We start from the raw sequence: 17,595 nt of genomic DNA, 5'->3' as shown, positions 1-17,595 counted from the left end.
GGGAAATTCTGTCTGGAGGAAGAATTTTATATTTTCTCAAAATAAAATAAATGCAGTGGGCCAAGAAGAAACAAACATTTTAAAAAAAGAACACCTCACAACAATACATTTGTCTCTTCAATATGTCACCTATGAAGCATTGTTACATATATGTGTGTTTTCTAAAGCACTTCTTGCTGTAAAATCAAGGTATCTGAAAGATTCATTCCCTCACACATATAAGATAAATGAGATAATTAATAAGACAGTAGTATGATGCTAATAATAAGATACTGAATTATGTTAAATATATATAATTTGCACATAAGAGAGAATATAATAATTGTGCTAAAACTTTTAAAATAATTGACTAACAGTGACTGAGCTGAAAGTAATGAATTCACCTTATCCATACCAGTGCCTAAGGAGGTTTATATGAGTATAATTTTTATTGAGGTTTATATGAGTATAATTTTAATGTCAATTTAATCTGCTCTTAGTTCTTCCACCGGTGAATGAGGCTTTCTCAGCTTTCCTTGTTTTTGCAGTTAAACTTGATAATTCTTATTGTATTCATGCAGTCATGGTATACAGTTTACTTTTTTTCTGTAACAGTAATCTTTTTCATATTTATGTCTAAAGAATGCTATACCATCTACTTTCTTCTATCTTCCAGTCTTTCCCTTTTCAAGGTAGTAACTACTGTTTCAAATTTCCTCATAGGCTGTGGTTTGTAGCTCAGGATCATGCTTGCTCTTCTGGTTTTTTTACCAATGAACAATCAAACTTTATTTTATTTGTAGACTGTTTGTGTTAATTTCACAGTAACAAAATCTCTTTTTCTTCTGAAAGACAGCGATGTTGATACTTGCGTTCATCAGAGGTTTATTTTAATTCTGGCAATACCCCAGAAGTACTAAGGATACCAATATCCAAAGGCAGTTAGGTTTCTCTGGAAGCAATTCTGTCATTTTCAAACTTGTGAACAGTCAGGCTGCTGTCAATGACTTTAAAGTGCTTTGCTTCCTTGGCTGCAAAAAGTTAAGTCATTGAGCCTCCTGAACATGTCTTACCCTCCCTTGAAAATAGGCAGGAGCAAGAATAGAAAATGATCCAAAAGTGAACTTAAGCTGCACAGCAACTTGTTTGCATAGCATCTTTCTGCCTTAGGACTTCCTGGTCCCTGACCACTAGCACTGCATTACAAAATTATTGACAATTTTGTTTGGGGGAAAAAAAATTGTGTGAAAAGGTGTTTCAATCAAAATTAAAATATCAGTAGAAATCTGAGATTATTTTACGTCTATTACAGACTTTCTAAATTTTAAAATGTTTGCAAAAAAACCCCAGAAATTTTCTAAAATATCGCACTATTTTTTTTTCTGAATTGGCTCTTTGTTATATATCTGTTTGATAAACATCTGACCAAAGTAATGCTAAGGGAGCAGGATAAACACTTTGAAGAGTATTCTCTCGCTCTCTCACTGGCTAAGGTATGCATATAAATTATGAACATAATACAAATACGGAGAAAAATGTATGTGCATTAAAAAATAACAGCAAAGGAAGGCTTAAAATCTCTGGAACTGATTTCATTAAGTCATGAAGGCCCTACTTAGACAGCAAAGGCATGTAAAACATGCACCCCTGAAGCTTCATTTGAAGTGTCCAACTCAGGACTGTGTGTTTTATGTCACAGCTCCAAATGGCTTTCAAGCTCAATCATCTAATATTTATGAGCAAGACAGAAAACACCATTAGCTGCACTACAGAAGCCCATGAGTAGATACACACAAAGAGTACAATGCTTCTTTAAAGGGGAAAATGCACGTCAGAAGTAATCCCCTTAAGTTAGTTGACTTTGGGATATATAATTTACTTACCACAGTTACAGCATCATTCAGAAGTGATTCTCCAAAAACAATGATGAATAGAACTTCATTGACATGGACTTCTTCAAACACTGCCAGAACAGCTACAGGATCCACAGCAGCAATTAAGCTGCCAAACAGGAGAAAGTCCAGCAGTCCAGAGTGAAGTTCACCTTCAGAAACAAAGCAAACAAATTATAAGCAGAATAATCTCTGTATTAGCGATAGTAATGACAGACTGGGATATTACAGAAAGTGCCAAATACTAGAAAATAGAGATGCCAAGTCATCAACTGGAAAGCGTGTTACAGTAACTATTTAAAAAGTTCTGCACTGAGTCATGTTGTACCTGCAAGGTTTTTTTTGTTTTTTTTTTTTGATTCAGCATTGGCCAATGTGGATCAAAGTTACTTCTAGAAGCAGGAGCAGTACTGGCCTGTTCTTGTGAAAAGACAGTTCCAGATCTAAATGAGCTTTCTATTTGTGTGTCGCATGGTTTGTCTAACTTGACTAAATTATCCCAGAATAGCTGAGAACTCACAAGATGTTAAAAGGGTCATACCAGCACTTGTGAAGTAAATATTCCAAAATATTTCATGTCACAGGTCAAATTTGACTTTTGATCACTAAGAACTGCAACAGTGGTGTTTAACTGCACTCAGTACAACTGAATACCCATTGTAGCCTCCTTACTCAGTGATAGCTACTTGTTAAGCACTTGTTTCCAAATTAGGATACATGAGGTGCAGGTGGACCATAAAAATAGATGGAGGACCAACATGTTTGTGTTGTAGCCCCTAAGGAATTTTGGCAACGATTTCAAAAGTTTTGAAGCTACAAAACTCTGGTGACAGTGTAACCCGGTATTTTTTTAAACTTACTTTTAGCGATTAAGGTTATTTTGTTCAGTTATGGAAAGAGACCAAGACAATCATTCACAGTCATTTTAAAAGTAGCAGAAAAAGAAAAGTAGCATAGCCACAAAAAAGTAGCATAGCTCAGCTTCCTAAATACCTAGGAAAATCTACCCTCTTCATGAAATCCAAAGTGGTAACAAAGTAATTTTTTTCTAAGGAAAAGATTTCTGAACAGTAAAATTCCCTTTGTGTTCATTAATGGGTGGAGGATGCAAGGTTCATTAAGAAGTGATGTTGCCAAAAATCATATAAGGAAGATCAAAGAAGGAACAGGTTGAGAATTCATTCATTCAAACACAATGCAGAGGCCCACGCCCACAATTTTCAGGCATGATTTCTACAGGTAAAGAAGAAATCCATCTAATTAAATGGTTTTGGAGCATGAGTCAGACAATGACAGACAGTAGCCATAGCCACAGCCACAGGATCACTAGGGCCTGTAAGGTACTTCCAGAACAGCATGGCCACCCCTCTAGAAAGAACTCTGAAAGGTAATTTTTCAAATTCAAAATGGTTTGTGCTTAGAATGTAATTGAAACAGAAACCAGATTCCAAATAGTTTTGATACAAAATGGCATAGGCTTATTTACTCAAGAAAAGGATACTTATATGATCAGTCAGAGACAGGTGTAGACAACACCCTATTATATGTGACAATGCCCAGTACTCTGGTGGGGCTGCAGATGTATATATTCGCTTAGCTACTATCTGCCAATAAAAATATCTACAAGGTTTCCATACAGTTTGTAGGAGGTATGGCCCTGAAAACAGGAATTCATAGCTTGCACAGATGTATAACTACCTTATTTTTTCAAGAAGATAAATAGTCTTGTTCACACTTGGACCTACGGGGCTGTGAACAAGGAGTGAGCCTATCAGTTTTAACGTGCAAGTGGGGTTGAGGCAGTGACCTTAAGTCTGTGCCAAAAATTCTGAGAACAGCTGTGAACCTAAATCTAAGCAATAGTTCCACCAAATGTTGTCCTTCTCAGTCAGGCCTAAGGAAGGAACAAGCCCAATGACAATAACTATCAGATATCAGGGTATAATACAATGTTAAGATTTGAAAATAAATTGGCTCACTGAGATTGCTTATCTTTTTTATGTGTTACCAATTATAATAATTGGTACATTCTTTGAAGACTTGCAAATCTAGAAAGCAAATATTTATGGGGAGATTAGGACACATCTATTATTCCTACAAAGTACTGTCAAGAGGCGTGGAGTTTCTAAATCAGACTTTCATTTAGAGTAATAACAGCATTCAATTGGAACATGACCATGGCTTCCTCCAGCTCATCAGTGACACCTGACCAAGATAAGTTCACTGGGCCCAGTTTAAGACTTGTAGACACACTCAGCATTTTGCAGCTGTGACCTAGATTGTATAGGAAAAACTATTCTAAGCACTAGTCACAACCACAATATTGCAAGTGTTAGTTCTCCAGTGAACAGTGAACAGTTCACTGCAATCAGCAGTTACATAATTCTTCCTATTCTGTGGAAGCAGACTGACACGACTGATAGTTAACAATTAATGTGCTACTCTTTATTTCAGTTCTAAAGAAGGATTTTTTCATTACCACCTTCTCCATTTTCCTCCTGCAAATTGTTATATCTCAAGAGTATCAAATGCCAACAAAGAACTGTTTTTATGTTTATTTATGTAGGAAATCTATGCAATCCAGTTTGGATTATGCATTCTTATATTGATGGACAGTACTGAAAGCTCACTGAATGGCAAAGCTAGAAGTGTTTAGTTCTCAAAGCTAGAAGGTTTTAGTTCATCTTAGTCTGTAGTGGATTTACATTTCTACATTTTAATGATATTACTTTTATCATTATTCACTTCAATTGTAGAACAAGTGGGATAAAAATAAATATATGCCATGGAGCTTCAACCAGAAGGTACTATGAACTCTTCTAGAAACTGAGCAACTCAACATTCTCCTATCTTCAGCAAGTAACAACAGCAAGGTTTTTCACAGTGTGGTGGTTAGACCTTGTTGACCTCTTTGAGGTCAACACAATAGATTTAGTGGATTAGTAAGTTTGTGCCATGTAGGTATTTCAGACTCCTACTCAGCTTTGCTGGAGGATGACATAGTTTGAATCAGGGACAGCCTTATCTGCCCTTTTTCACAGCTGGAATTAGAACTTTAGTAGGTCTTCATGGCAAAGACAGGTCCCCACAGCACACAAATAATGCTCTTTATAAGCATTGAAATTTGCCAGACACATCAGTTTATTGTTCGCCTTTATTAACATCCCCAAATTTCTCTTGTAGAGCTTTAGCTATGACTTGTGGTAGGGGGTGATTGTCCTGTGTAGCTGTAAGCTCAGAGTTCTAGTATGCATTGTCACTAAAATATTTGCATACTGATGAAGCAGAACATATAACCATCAAACCCAGCTTTTGCACTTAGTTGTGAGTTGTTTACAGATTGGGAGGAGAAGAATAATATAAGTGAGTTTTTCTCCTAAAATTTTTTTTTTGAAAACAGTCAACTTTTCTATTTCACATATTGTAAGGAAATCAATCCTTTCCCTTTAATGACTTATAGCAACATATTTTTAAAGTAATTATCATACATTGTATTTCCGAGAACAGGTTTTTAAGAAAATATTTTTGGTCATATTTTTAAATTGGTCCAAGCATCTTGGATATTTAAATAAAGAAATTCTTTTCTAATCTGCAGTAGAAATATCCCTGTCATATATTTTCTTTCTGAACATCTGATTTTAATTATAAATGTGATATTGTGGATTAAATATATTGCTTAAAGCACAGTAAACCTCTTATCTATCTAAAAATGTCAAAGATTTTTGCATCTGATCCGTCACCTTTATATCTTCTCAAGAAAATATTACTGCTTCTAAAATAAGACTTATAACAAAGAAAATATCTAAAATGTATCTATCATAGCTGTCTATATTACAAACTTCAATTACATAACATGAGTCTTAAATGAAAGAAGTGATTAAGTACTGCTGGTCTGTGCCTTTTCTAGCAGACCTGTGCTCTTACATCACAGTATAATTAAGACAAAGTGTGTCTTAGAATTATAGAATGGTTTGTGCTGGATGGGACTTCTTATGCCCTCCAGTACCACTACCTGGGACGCCTTCTGCTAGACCAGGTTGCTCAGAGCCCCATCCAACCTGGCCTTGAACACTGCCAGGGATGGGCCACCCACAGCTCCTCTGGGGAAAGCACAAGCAATACGAAACCCTCACTTTTTTGGATTTGTGGTCTAGGAAATTGTGCATCAGCCACTTTGTGAAGTCCCTTTGGACTGCTCCCATTAAAATGGCTTCCGTTTTTTTCGTTTTCTTTTAGTAAGACATCTGCTACTTCATTTTGTAAAACCTCTAAATCTTGAGTTACAATTTCCAGACTCAGAAAATGCAAACAAGATGTGTAGATGGGTCATGCATATATACACTCTCTGGAACCACTTAATATTAGATAACACTTATTATAAATAACTCTTAATTGCATTAATAACATTAAATAGAGTAATATAATCTATTATTAAATAGCAGTAAAAACAACACATAATACTAAAGTTGACTTCAGGAAGACACTTTCATTTCAGAGTAACTTTTAAGATTTCTATCACAGCAGAAAGAAACAAGCCCTTTAGTGTGTATTTTTGTCCAGATGTCCATTAGCAGAAAGAATCCTGAGCTTTATCCTGAGAGTGTGTGCACACATTTAGAGCAGGACAATATAAGAGACATGGATTCAAGTAGCCTTTATACTTTTCTTAAGGAAGCTTTTTCCCTAAGGAAAAGCTCATTCTTAAATTTGATAAAAATATTACAAACTGCTCCCATTAAAATAGAATTTTTCTGCTGGAAAGAGTTGTTACATTGTAACTTATCACCCATCTAACAGTATATACAGTGGCATTCATAATTGTGTCTTCACAGATCAAACTTACCCATTATTCCTGTCAGATAGACACCGTAGAGAGATAAACCAGTTGTGGCAGCATTCCACACTGTCCCAATGACGGCATACAAAAGGATGGAGCCAAGATTTCCAAAGAACAATCTATTTGGCATAAAATACCCAGCATCCAAAACAATGGGGGGAAGCAAATAGAAGAAAAATACAGTTGGTGTCAGGGGGAAGGAGGCAATGTGATCTGCTGCCCATACAATGCCACCGAGGAAAAGACCAAGGACAATCAGCAGAGCGCTTTCTGGTACCACCCGAGTGACTTTGTGGGACAAGTGGAAAACTGCAAGGAAACACAAAAAAAGTGTGTCAAAAATTAAATGGAGAAACAATTTGAGCAATGACTGTTGTTAGCTGGCAGTTTGACTCCACACAAACTTTTTGCTTTCATTTTGATTAGACCCAAAAGTGTACATGGAATGTTTGGGATACAGACACTTATAGAATAAAAAAAAGGAGTCGATCTTCAGATTTCATCCAGCATATTTTATCTGAAGCTAATATATGACATTTATATCCTTCATTGAATTATCTTCTCTTAACAATATCTGTTTAGGGAAAGATGATGTTCTCTGCAAAGCAGTAAGTGCAAGGCTGAAAAGCAATGGAGAAGTCCTGGAAATTGATGGCATTATGGTTTATTTCTGTTACAAAAAATACACACCCAGCTTCCTAATTATTGTCTTTAAAAATGATCCGTTTATTAACAGGCTTATTGGAAGATATGATAAGGATGCTGAAAGGACTAGTTTCAAGACAACTCTTTTTTAAATGTATAAATATTCTGATAATGTAGCCTGCAGCAGAAAATGAAGATTATATCACGGGAAATCCCTTCTGAGACTTTTCTTCAAGACATCCCTAATAAGGATTTCTCATAATTCAGAGGCTTTCTGAAAGAAATGAGGCTTCAGTGGTTCATTCAAATATGTATTTGTGGGGAATGGTTCTGCAGTAGGCTGCTTTCTTTTGTATAGGGTGTGACAAAATTTGTATCTTATGATAGTACATAAAATCTGTTAATAAAGACAAACAATATATGGTATCTATCATAGTAAAATGTACAACAGTATTGTGTGGTCAAATTATTAGACTAGCCAATAATTAGAAGGGGGGAAAATTACTGAGTTCCATGAGCAAGTCTAAAGAGACAGAGAGATGGTGCGACCAGACAGAAAAACCAGACTGTTCAAGGTGACAGAAACACAACTAAGACTGCAAATACATGTAGCAACACATGCATTTGATAGGTATCAGATAAAACATATGCATTTGATAGGTATCAGATAAAAGAAATTATAGTGTATTTGATAGGTATCAGATAAAAGAAAATAAAAAAGCAGAGAGAAGAACATAGAGAAGTCAAGTCTACAAAGAAATATTGGAAGAAGAGAAGTCAAATCTATATAAAAGAGAAGTCAAGTCAACATAAAATAGGAGGAAGAGGCAGAAGTGTTTGATAATAAATAAGGACGGGTGGATTCATTGAGTTCCTTGGGGATTTCTGTAAGCTTGTCCTTCAGTTTATCTTAAGTAATGATGTGTCCCAGATGGCCTGAACCCTGGTACTTTGTGAAACTGATCCAATAAATATGGCTTCACTTACATAGCTTTGTGTTGAAAACGAGAGTTACACTCCAGAAAGAAAATTTTAGTAAGAGCCACTAAGTTTCTCCTAGTTTGAACATCAGCTGTGTTGAAGCTGTTATAATGCTAATGCAATTTAGCTAAGAACTAGCTTGGACAAAAATCCATCATTATGAATTCCAGACCCTTAAGCCATAGTGGAAGAATCATTCCAATGACCATACAGAGATCTTAGACCAGGTTACTTTACTGAAAGACCATTGTTTTTCTTCCCATACAAGTATTTGTCCTTGTCAAACATTTACTAGTTACCTTTTAGGGTGTTTTAAGGGCCCCACTCCTGAACTATCAGCTTTTGCCTTGGCAGCATCTACACAGGCACCATCATCATTACAGCAGCCCCACAATATGCTTCCTTAAGCTATAGAACCTTCATGGTCTCATCAGAATAGAAAACATAAAAGTGATCACAGCCTCCCTATGCCAATAACGAGTGTGAATGTAGATGTTCCTGAGTGTTTGCAGACAAGACTTGAAAACATGTTGGAACACAGCTAAAAAGTGGGATTAATACAAAAGCAATCAGACACAAAAACAAACTGCATTCAGTGAAGCTGACTAACCCCTGCCAACTGTCTATATCATCAGTGTCATGTAATGAAGAGATGAATGACACTTCACAGAAACAAACACTCTGTTTTTTCTGTTAAGTTTCCTCTCTTTGTTATAAAATCCCTTGGGCTTGCATTAAAAAAAGAAGAGAGAGGAAATTAAATGAAGAAAAGTAAACTAGCTACTATTCCCTGTGTACAAATTGTGGCATTTAGCTTCTCGAAAGTCCTTCCTGCTAGTCATTCTTGATTCCTTGAATTTCTAGTCAGTGAATTATCAACTAATTTATCACCTCACAGAGAGGGGATTATCTCCTTATCCCTGAAAATGAATGTTGTTAAGCTAGTCTTACTAACCAAAGTCTGGTTTTCCTACTCTTATGTTAGCAGATAAGCCATGACTACAAGAAGTTAAAGTTAAAAATTTAAAATGAACCTGTGAAGACATTTCAAAACTAGGCATTTCAGGGAAAAAAAAAAAGTCCAGATAAAATTTCATATTCTGGAGGATTCTCCCCTTTTCAACCAAAACCAGTTTTGAATTCTGTGAAGTCAATCTGATTTTGGTTATAATATTGTCTGCTCCTAAAAGTTGCATTTTCCCAGTGAATCAACTCTGTCTTATCTGTCTCAGCCCCCTTTAACTCCAGCCACTGATTATCTGTGCCAGATTTTAATATTATCAGCAATAAATTCTTCTACTCTGTTAGTTTAAGGATGCAGGCCATGGACAGGAAAGTTATTGCATGAATGGAGTCTAGAGAAGCCTTTTTTTAATTTTTGTATTTGGCCCAAGCAAAATCTGAAATCCAGACTGTATTTCTTTTAAGATAATTGCCCAGCTAACTCTTCAGACAGATAGCATGCTATATGATTAACAGAAATATGTCTATAAGCCTATAAATAAGTAAAAGGAAAATACCACAACTGATGAAATTCAATAAAATAGCTTAGAATTGAAATGCAGTTGGAACTTAGATTAATGTTTGAACTCGTATTTGCACCTACATAGACTGATTGTTTTTTTCTGGATATGTGTATAAAATATATTTAATCAAGACTGTACATTATGAGTAGTTATTACATTTGTGGAATTTGATAGAGATAGGTTACTTCCAAATTCACTCCTTAATGTTTATTTTCGCAATTCATTATTCTGAAGCAATGTCTCTGATATATTCTGAGAGTATTACAAACTCACAGAATGATGGGACTTCCATAAAGTTTCATAAAGTTTGCCTTTACTGTCTAAAAGAGATCCAAAAACTGTCCCACAAAATTAATTGTGTCCCCATGACGAAGTGGAACTGGAAGCTTTAATTACAGCTAAATGTCTAGCATGACTAGGTGTTTCACCTGACTGAGGAGCAAAATACCATCCAGCAAGGTTTGTAAACTCCTAATGGACAAAGAGTTTAGTTTGATTCTGATGTGAAAGAAATTTCAACTATCAGGAAGGAGGATAGCATGCAGTGCTGAGAAATGAAATTGTCTACTTTCAGCACTGTTAATAAAGAAAAATACATTAATATATTTTAATGAGGTGAGGAAAAGGGTTAAGAAAGAGCACTTGTAGACAGTTCATGGCATAGAAGAAACAACTGTGCACAGGACAATTTTGTGATCTATAAATTCTTACATTTATCATTTTAGCATTTATAACTTGGAATTCTTCTACCTAAGTCTAGATAAAATATTAAAGAAAAAGTGAAACATCTGCCTCCCTTCCAGTACATGCTATACCTGGTTTGAAAATGGGCTGGACTGGCTACAGGGTAAACTGTGTTTAAATTCAAGCGGAGCATTACCAAATTAGAAGCTTTCTACAAAATAAGATACAGTTACACAGTATAAACATCCTGTGATTTTTTTTCAGGTGCTTCCTTTGAGATCTAGGAAAAGGGCCTGTGATATTTAAGCTATCTGATGAGAAAGACCAAATAAATTTGCAATCTATGATGTGGTGGCTGGAAACACTTTCTTTGACTCAAAGAATGAAACATACATTAAGAAGTAAATTGGGATTCATGGCTTTTTATAAATGCAGTAACTTAGATTAAGTCTTTCTGTGGAATTTGCAGCATTCAGTGAAGTATCTCTTGCTTTCTAATGCCATCTATGACTGGTTTGGAAGATGTAATTTAACAGAATAAGCTTTTTCTCACTTACTCAAAGAAATGAAGTCAGGAAGACTGGTTAAAAGAAAGGAAAAAATTTATTTAAAAAGAATAAAAAAGAGATACTGTACAATTCATCTTCAAGATGTAATATTTGTAGACACCTAAAAAAATTTTCTGAAGTAGGGCTTCAACTTATTTTTTTAAATTATCTCAAACAAAACCTATTTTTAATCAATAGTGATTTTTTTCTTATCAAAGGAAATAATTTAATAGCTTAGATCTAGATTTTTTTTGCATTATTTTCAGCTGAAATGAACAATTCAAGATAGATTTACAACTTTTTGAAAATACAGCACTGCAAAAACAAAAATCTGAAACTACCTATGTAAAATACTGCTAAATTGCAGGATTTATGCAGTTATTTCAACACTATTTCAAATGAATAATTATATTTACATTAACTTTGATACTGTAAAATCAAGTCTCTGAAAATAGTAAAATTATTTTTGCAGCTAGTATCACTGTTCCAGTCAATCACAAAACCTACTGCACGTGCACAGTACACAATGTGCCATGCAGAGAAATCAAGACTTGACGTATAATAATGATGATAATTCTCTGTTGATTTTTTTCCATGTATCTTTGGATAAAATCCAAGGACACAAAAAATAATTTAAGAAATTAAAATATGATGAGCCTATCATTTCCATAGTTTCTGTGAAAGCATAGATATGAATCTGCAAACATTTCTAAGCTCCTCTTATCAGGGTTAGTGACAGGCATGATGACTCCTATCTGCATTTTTACTAGTTGTTCAAATACGCACTGACACTCCCTTATTAGTCTGTTTTCCAATTCTGACTCTTTATTTTAACTTAAAAAGTTGAAGTTATCATACTTCATCAGTCCATGGGTGCTTCTGATTGGAGCTCCAAGACTTGATTCTCTGTAGCTGGTGAAAATCCTTGCCATTGACCAAACTGAGAGCAAAACACTGCAAGCCCCTTTGAGCTTCTTTACTTTTCAGAGATGCAAATAACACTATCTCCAAGGTAGCACACAATCAGATTTTTGTAATAGCACAAGAAACTTTTTAAGAGAAGACATAATAAATTACACAGAAGAATATTCTGCCCAAAGAGAACTCTGTCCTCTAAATATCTTCCAGTAGTTAAACACCAAAAAATTCCTATACCATACCTGGAGGAAAAATCTGCTTTACCTTGCCTGCATAATAGCTCAAAGTATAGTCAAATACTGGTTTGTGACCTAAATTTTATCAACTGTAGCTGGTCAGTAATGTAGTTTAAAAGACTCTGGAAAGCCCTGATCCATTGCTATTATGTTAGTTTACCTGAATAAGACATGGCCAAACCCTCTAAAATATACAGCATGCATTTTCAAGAAATGATAATTTTGGTTCTCCCATGCCTAAAAGACATGGATCTCTGGGCATGCTCTTGCTCCATAGCCCCACACTTTAGTTGCAACCACATAGTGGGTCACAGCTCAGACTGACCAGCTACATCTGCCATACCAAGAAAGAAGCAGCAGTCCTGTAGAAATACATACAGCCAATACACATCCCTGCAAGAGATTGCAGCATTCATGGTGTAGGAACTGTGTATAGATGCTGGGACAAAGACAATTGTGTATTTTCTATGTTTGTTTTTTTTTTTGTCTGCAAACTCCTTTAACAGACTAACACGTATTAGATTAGATTAGATTAGATTAGATTAGATTAGATTAGATTAGATTAGATTAGATTAGATTAGATTATTTGGAGATGGTTTCCCATTAAGCTGTTTAAGTAGGATCCCTGACAGCTAAAAAGCAGCTGAGCAGTTACTATTTTAAAATTCTCAGTCTTGGTTTACCAAGGGTCTCAGGGTCTCACATAATCACTGAGCTTAATTGGTTTCCTCTGGTGTGTGCTGTGGTCCCCTCATGATACTGAGGACAGTGTATGTCAGTCCCAGTCTGCACATAACCTTGTCCAGTCTAACAGTGATTTTTCCTTATAAAATGGATAGCACAAAATCCTTAGCAAACTCCCCCATTGCAACGGTTTAGAAAATTGCTTAACAATAACGACCATTTTTGTTTTCATTTTTAATCATGTTGGCAGTTTTTATTAGTTTTCTTCAATGCTACAGTTACTTCCTCTTCAGTTTATTGGGTTGTTATTTATACTACCACTTTAATCTCAAATTTCTCCAGAAGTTTTGCTGATAAATCTAATCTCTACTCACTCTAGTCTTTACTAAGAGAAGGTTTTTGATACAATTTCCTGTTTAAGAAGTTTTACTTGTTTATAATTCCCCTATCTTCTGTTATGGCACCCTTTACTTCTCAACAGTCATGCCCACCTACTAGTTCCCCAATAAACTTCCTGCACATGCTACACTTGATTTCTTTATACTTTCAAGTCTTCCATTTTTGGCTCTATCCTTGTAATTTGTATTATTTTCACAGATGCACCAGTTTTGCATCCTTCTTTGCACTGGCTTCAGTTGTACTGGATCTCTTTGTTAACATGTCTTTCATGCCTTGACTTCCTGAGTTTCCTACTTTAGCAAACACAGCATTTCTTTCCTGCATAGCCATAAGCACACCTTTCAACTAATTACAGCTGTTTATGTAGCCTGCACAGAGTATCTAGGAATTCTCATCAAGAACCATAAATATTAGAAGGGCTATTTAGCTGTTTATCCAGACCTTAATTATAACACCATCATATTTAATGATCCTCATCTCAGAGGATTATTGCTCCAGCTAAGTCTATGTGAAGGCACACCACCAGCCCTCATCACATTTATAGACTTCATTCTGACTTCTAGCCTGAACTCATTCACAGATATTTTATGTCCATTTTCTTTTGTGGAAGTGATATCAATTTTCTTAAATGGCTGGTTTGCCCTAATAATAATTCCTTAATTTTCTATTATATAAGCAGACAGAAAAACATACTGTCTTTTTGCTGCTTGTCTCTGGTTTTTGAAAGTAAACTACTCCTTTTCTGTCTTCAGCTCTGCCTATTTCAATCTGAGTTCACCTTTGTGGATTCAGAGCCATAGACTGCATTCTGCATGAGTCATAGTAGAAGCAGGTCCAACGGCATTAATAATTTCCTATCACAATCTATAGTTCAGCTACATCCTGGACTCTTTTATCACACTGGTGACTCACAGTCACCCTGTATTCACTTTGTACAGGTGTACCTCTCTCCCCCTTCCCATGCTCATGTCAATTCCTGTCATGGTGTCTGAGTGAAACTGCCTTTGGTATTACTGTATTACATCCCATTATATATTTTTCCTTGTACAATAGCCAGATCTACATGAATACTGATAATGCCTGCAGAAATATGTGATCAGAAACCTTCAGCAGGAAGGCCCATATCTGTGTAGTGGTAAATCAAAAAAAGAGCAAAACCAAAGCCCTGCATAACACCTGTCCAAAACTCTAGTGATTTCATGTGGCTGAAAAGTAATCCTCTTATCGTTCCATGCTTTTATCTCATCTTTTCTTTATCCACACAGAAATTATTTTATTCTGTCTTATCGGCAGATGAATTTAGCTTAAATTAAAGGAAAAAAATATTCCATTGTGTTCTAAGAGTGGTTCAGTTGAAGCAAGGATTCAAAGCGTTAGGGAACTGCATTTCTAGTTTGTCCAGGAAGTGTTTGGGCAGACTTGTCAGAACTGAAGCTGATCATTATTAGTCTATATTTGCCTTTCTAATCTTTATCAACAAAGTGTGCTTAGATTTTTTTTTCCTGCTCAGGGGACTGATAGCATATTTTATAGTCCTTTGGATTCTGTTCTGTGGACCTTGCAACAACAAAACAAGTGTTATGAACTGATGTTGCCATTTTGAATTGTTTATATAGAACAGGCAAAAATCTCTTAAGAAAAGAGATTTTAAGGATTTCTTCTATCAATAATCCTTAGACAGACATGAAATTATTTTATTAATCGGTACCTTATGCTTTTACCCAATCTAGAAAAAAATGAGAGACTTATTTAAATAAACTTGGGAGTTATTTTATATCTGAAGAAACTCAGAGATGTAATATACATATATGGTACACAAGAGGTAAAAGCCACTTTCAGTATTGGATCTTGGTACTGTCTTAAAATATACTACGTGAGCATGCATATTAATGTTATTTATACTTAATCTTGGACATATTTTTCCTAAGCAAGGCACAAAAGTTCTTCATATGGAGGGACTGGTTTGAGTTTGGTTTAATCCAGCTCAAGAAAGCTCTCTTTACTTGTCACACATGTAATGGTCACCATTTACAAAGTGTACAGCATTGTAATGAGCTCATTAAGGAGGAAATTTTAGGCAGCTGTTCTCTGTAGGTGAACAATTAACAAAATATGTTAGCAATTAAAAATGTAACCAACATACAGGTCAAGGTTCCCAGCTGATAGGTCATAACATAGTAGGATAGCCTCAAGCCAAACTCAAAGTGTGTAAGTAAGAAACTATTACCTCTATAAGCACTTAGAACATAATGAAATTTAAACAGTTAGGCACAGTTTATCATAATTATGCTAAATAGTTCTTTTTTGAAGGGGCAGTCCCACTGCACTGTGAGTTTGGTAGCATTTGGCCCTTATGGAACTGAACGGCACTGAAAGAAAAATGGGAACAGTCAAAAATAATATTTCAAAATGAGAGCAAAGTACATAGTAGAAACACCTTGAAGTATAGTAGAGGACATAAAACAGGACAGTAAAAGAATCATAAAACTGCTTCACTTGCTATGTAAAGGTATTATAATTAAGTTGCAATATGTTGCAACTGCTCCAGCTTTAAATTCAGTGAATCTTTAAAAAAGATTCACTGAAAGTTATTTACAGATAGTGTAAGCATTTTTTTAGTTTTAAAATACCAAACTATTTTCCAGTAACATGGGTTAAATAAAGAAATGCCAAGAACTGAGTTTCACCCTATGAATTTTAATTTTTTTCTTTCAACCTTCATTTTAATATGACAAATTAATTGAAACTAAGACATCCTCATGGGAATATTTTGGCATCTGTTCATACAGATAAAAATCTGCATGGAAGTGGGTTACTAGTAATATAGGAAGCAGTTGTTCTGTTGTATGATAAATTGTGTAAAGAATTACCAAAGCCTAAATGAAAACCAGAATCAGTTCTCCCTGGCTGAGGTCTACAGTAAACGAAGAAAAAGAAGATGAGAAAGAAATAATTTAATGAATACCAGTAGTGGGCTGAAACTCTGACAACGTCCTTATATGGTAGGGACTTTCTCTTCGTCCCCTCTACTGCTTCCAGCAAGGCTTAGTAAGGATTTTTGCTGCTAGGAAGGGCATAAGGGACATAATTATACCCTAAGGGCTAGGGCAAATAGCTATGAAGGCTGCTGCAAGTCATGGGGTAGGAAAGTACTTTTTTTCAGACACTGCAGACTGGCTTGCTTCCTGCCCCTTGCATTCCACCCCGGTAAGATTTTAATTAATACAAGTGGAATAGCATGGAATTACAGTGGGAGTATTCCTGACTACAGTAGTAAATTGAATAAGCGTTATGGTATTCAAATTCACTAGTGATGCCCACAGACAAAAAAAAAAAAAAAAAAAAACAAACAAAAAAAAACACCAAAAAAAACCACCAAAAACCCAACCAAGGAAACACACAGAAGTGAAGTAGCTAAAAGCTACAAAGTTTTGCCAGTGATATGTTGGAGAAGAGAGTCTCCATCAGCTTGGTAAGAGAAGAGTTTCATGGTGGACTACAACTCTTGTACATCATTTCAGAGACCCAGATATATTGTTTATATGTGTCAGAAATTTGGTCAGCTCAGATTTTCTAGGTGAGATTTTTAACCAAAAAGTCAGAAATACTTTTAAGATAAACACTCCCTCTTGACGTAAGGTGTCCAGAATGACAACAGATGAAGTCTCTTCCCAAGCTCAACACAATTCAGCAGTGTGAGCTCACAGCCTAGAAATCCACTTGTAGACCAGGCTGCATCCAAAGCAGCATGGACAGCAGGGCAAGGGAGGACATTCTGCTCTTCCACTCTGCTCTGGTGAGACCCCACCTGGAGTTCTGCATCCAGCTGTGAGGTCCCCAGCAGAGGAAAGGCATAGACCTGTTGTAACAGGTTCAGAGGAGGCAACTAAGTTGATCATAGGACTGGAGCATTTCTGCTATGAAGACAGAATGGGAGAGTTGGAGTTGTTTAGCCTGGAGAAGAGAAGGCTCCGGGAAGACCTTATAGCAACCTTACAGTAGCTAAAGGGGGACTGCAAGAAGGCTGGAGAGGGACTTTTCCTATGGACACATAGTGAAAGGACAAGGGGAAAATGGCCTTAAGCTGAAGGAGGGTAGATACTAGGAAGAAATTCTTTGCTATAAGGGTGGTGAGGCACTGGAACAGGTTTCCAGAGAGGTTGTGAACTCCGGATCCCTAGAGATGTTCAAGACCAGGCTGGATGCAGCTGTGGGTAACCTGGTCTAGGGAAATATGTGTTTGCCCATGCAGGAGAGTTGGGACAA

The 17,595-nt window shown here is 35.9% G+C and overlaps 1 protein-coding gene across 4 annotated transcripts in view; it reads right to left on the bottom strand.

Annotated features, from left to right (window-relative positions):
* SLC9A3 (solute carrier family 9 member A3) overlaps window positions 1–17,595 on the bottom strand; it is a 56,773-nt gene that overhangs the window by 24,457 nt on the left and 14,721 nt on the right. For all 4 annotated transcript variants that reach the window (XM_030265641.4, XM_041714617.2, XM_012571753.5 and 1 more), the window contains exons 2-3: window positions 6,715–7,017; window positions 1,863–2,023 (exon numbers count right to left, since the gene is read on the bottom strand). In XM_030265641.4, the coding sequence (XP_030121501.1) occupies window positions 1,863–2,023; window positions 6,715–7,017 (464 nt within the window). The remainder of the gene's footprint in view (window positions 1–1,862; window positions 2,024–6,714; window positions 7,018–17,595) is intronic.

Source organism: Taeniopygia guttata, chromosome 2 (genome assembly GCF_048771995.1).
Source record: "Taeniopygia guttata chromosome 2, bTaeGut7.mat, whole genome shotgun sequence".
Classification (NCBI taxonomy): domain Eukaryota; kingdom Metazoa; phylum Chordata; class Aves; order Passeriformes; family Estrildidae; genus Taeniopygia; species Taeniopygia guttata.
The sequence above is the reverse complement of the archived record's forward strand: the minus strand, read 5'-3'. Positions and strand labels throughout refer to the sequence as shown.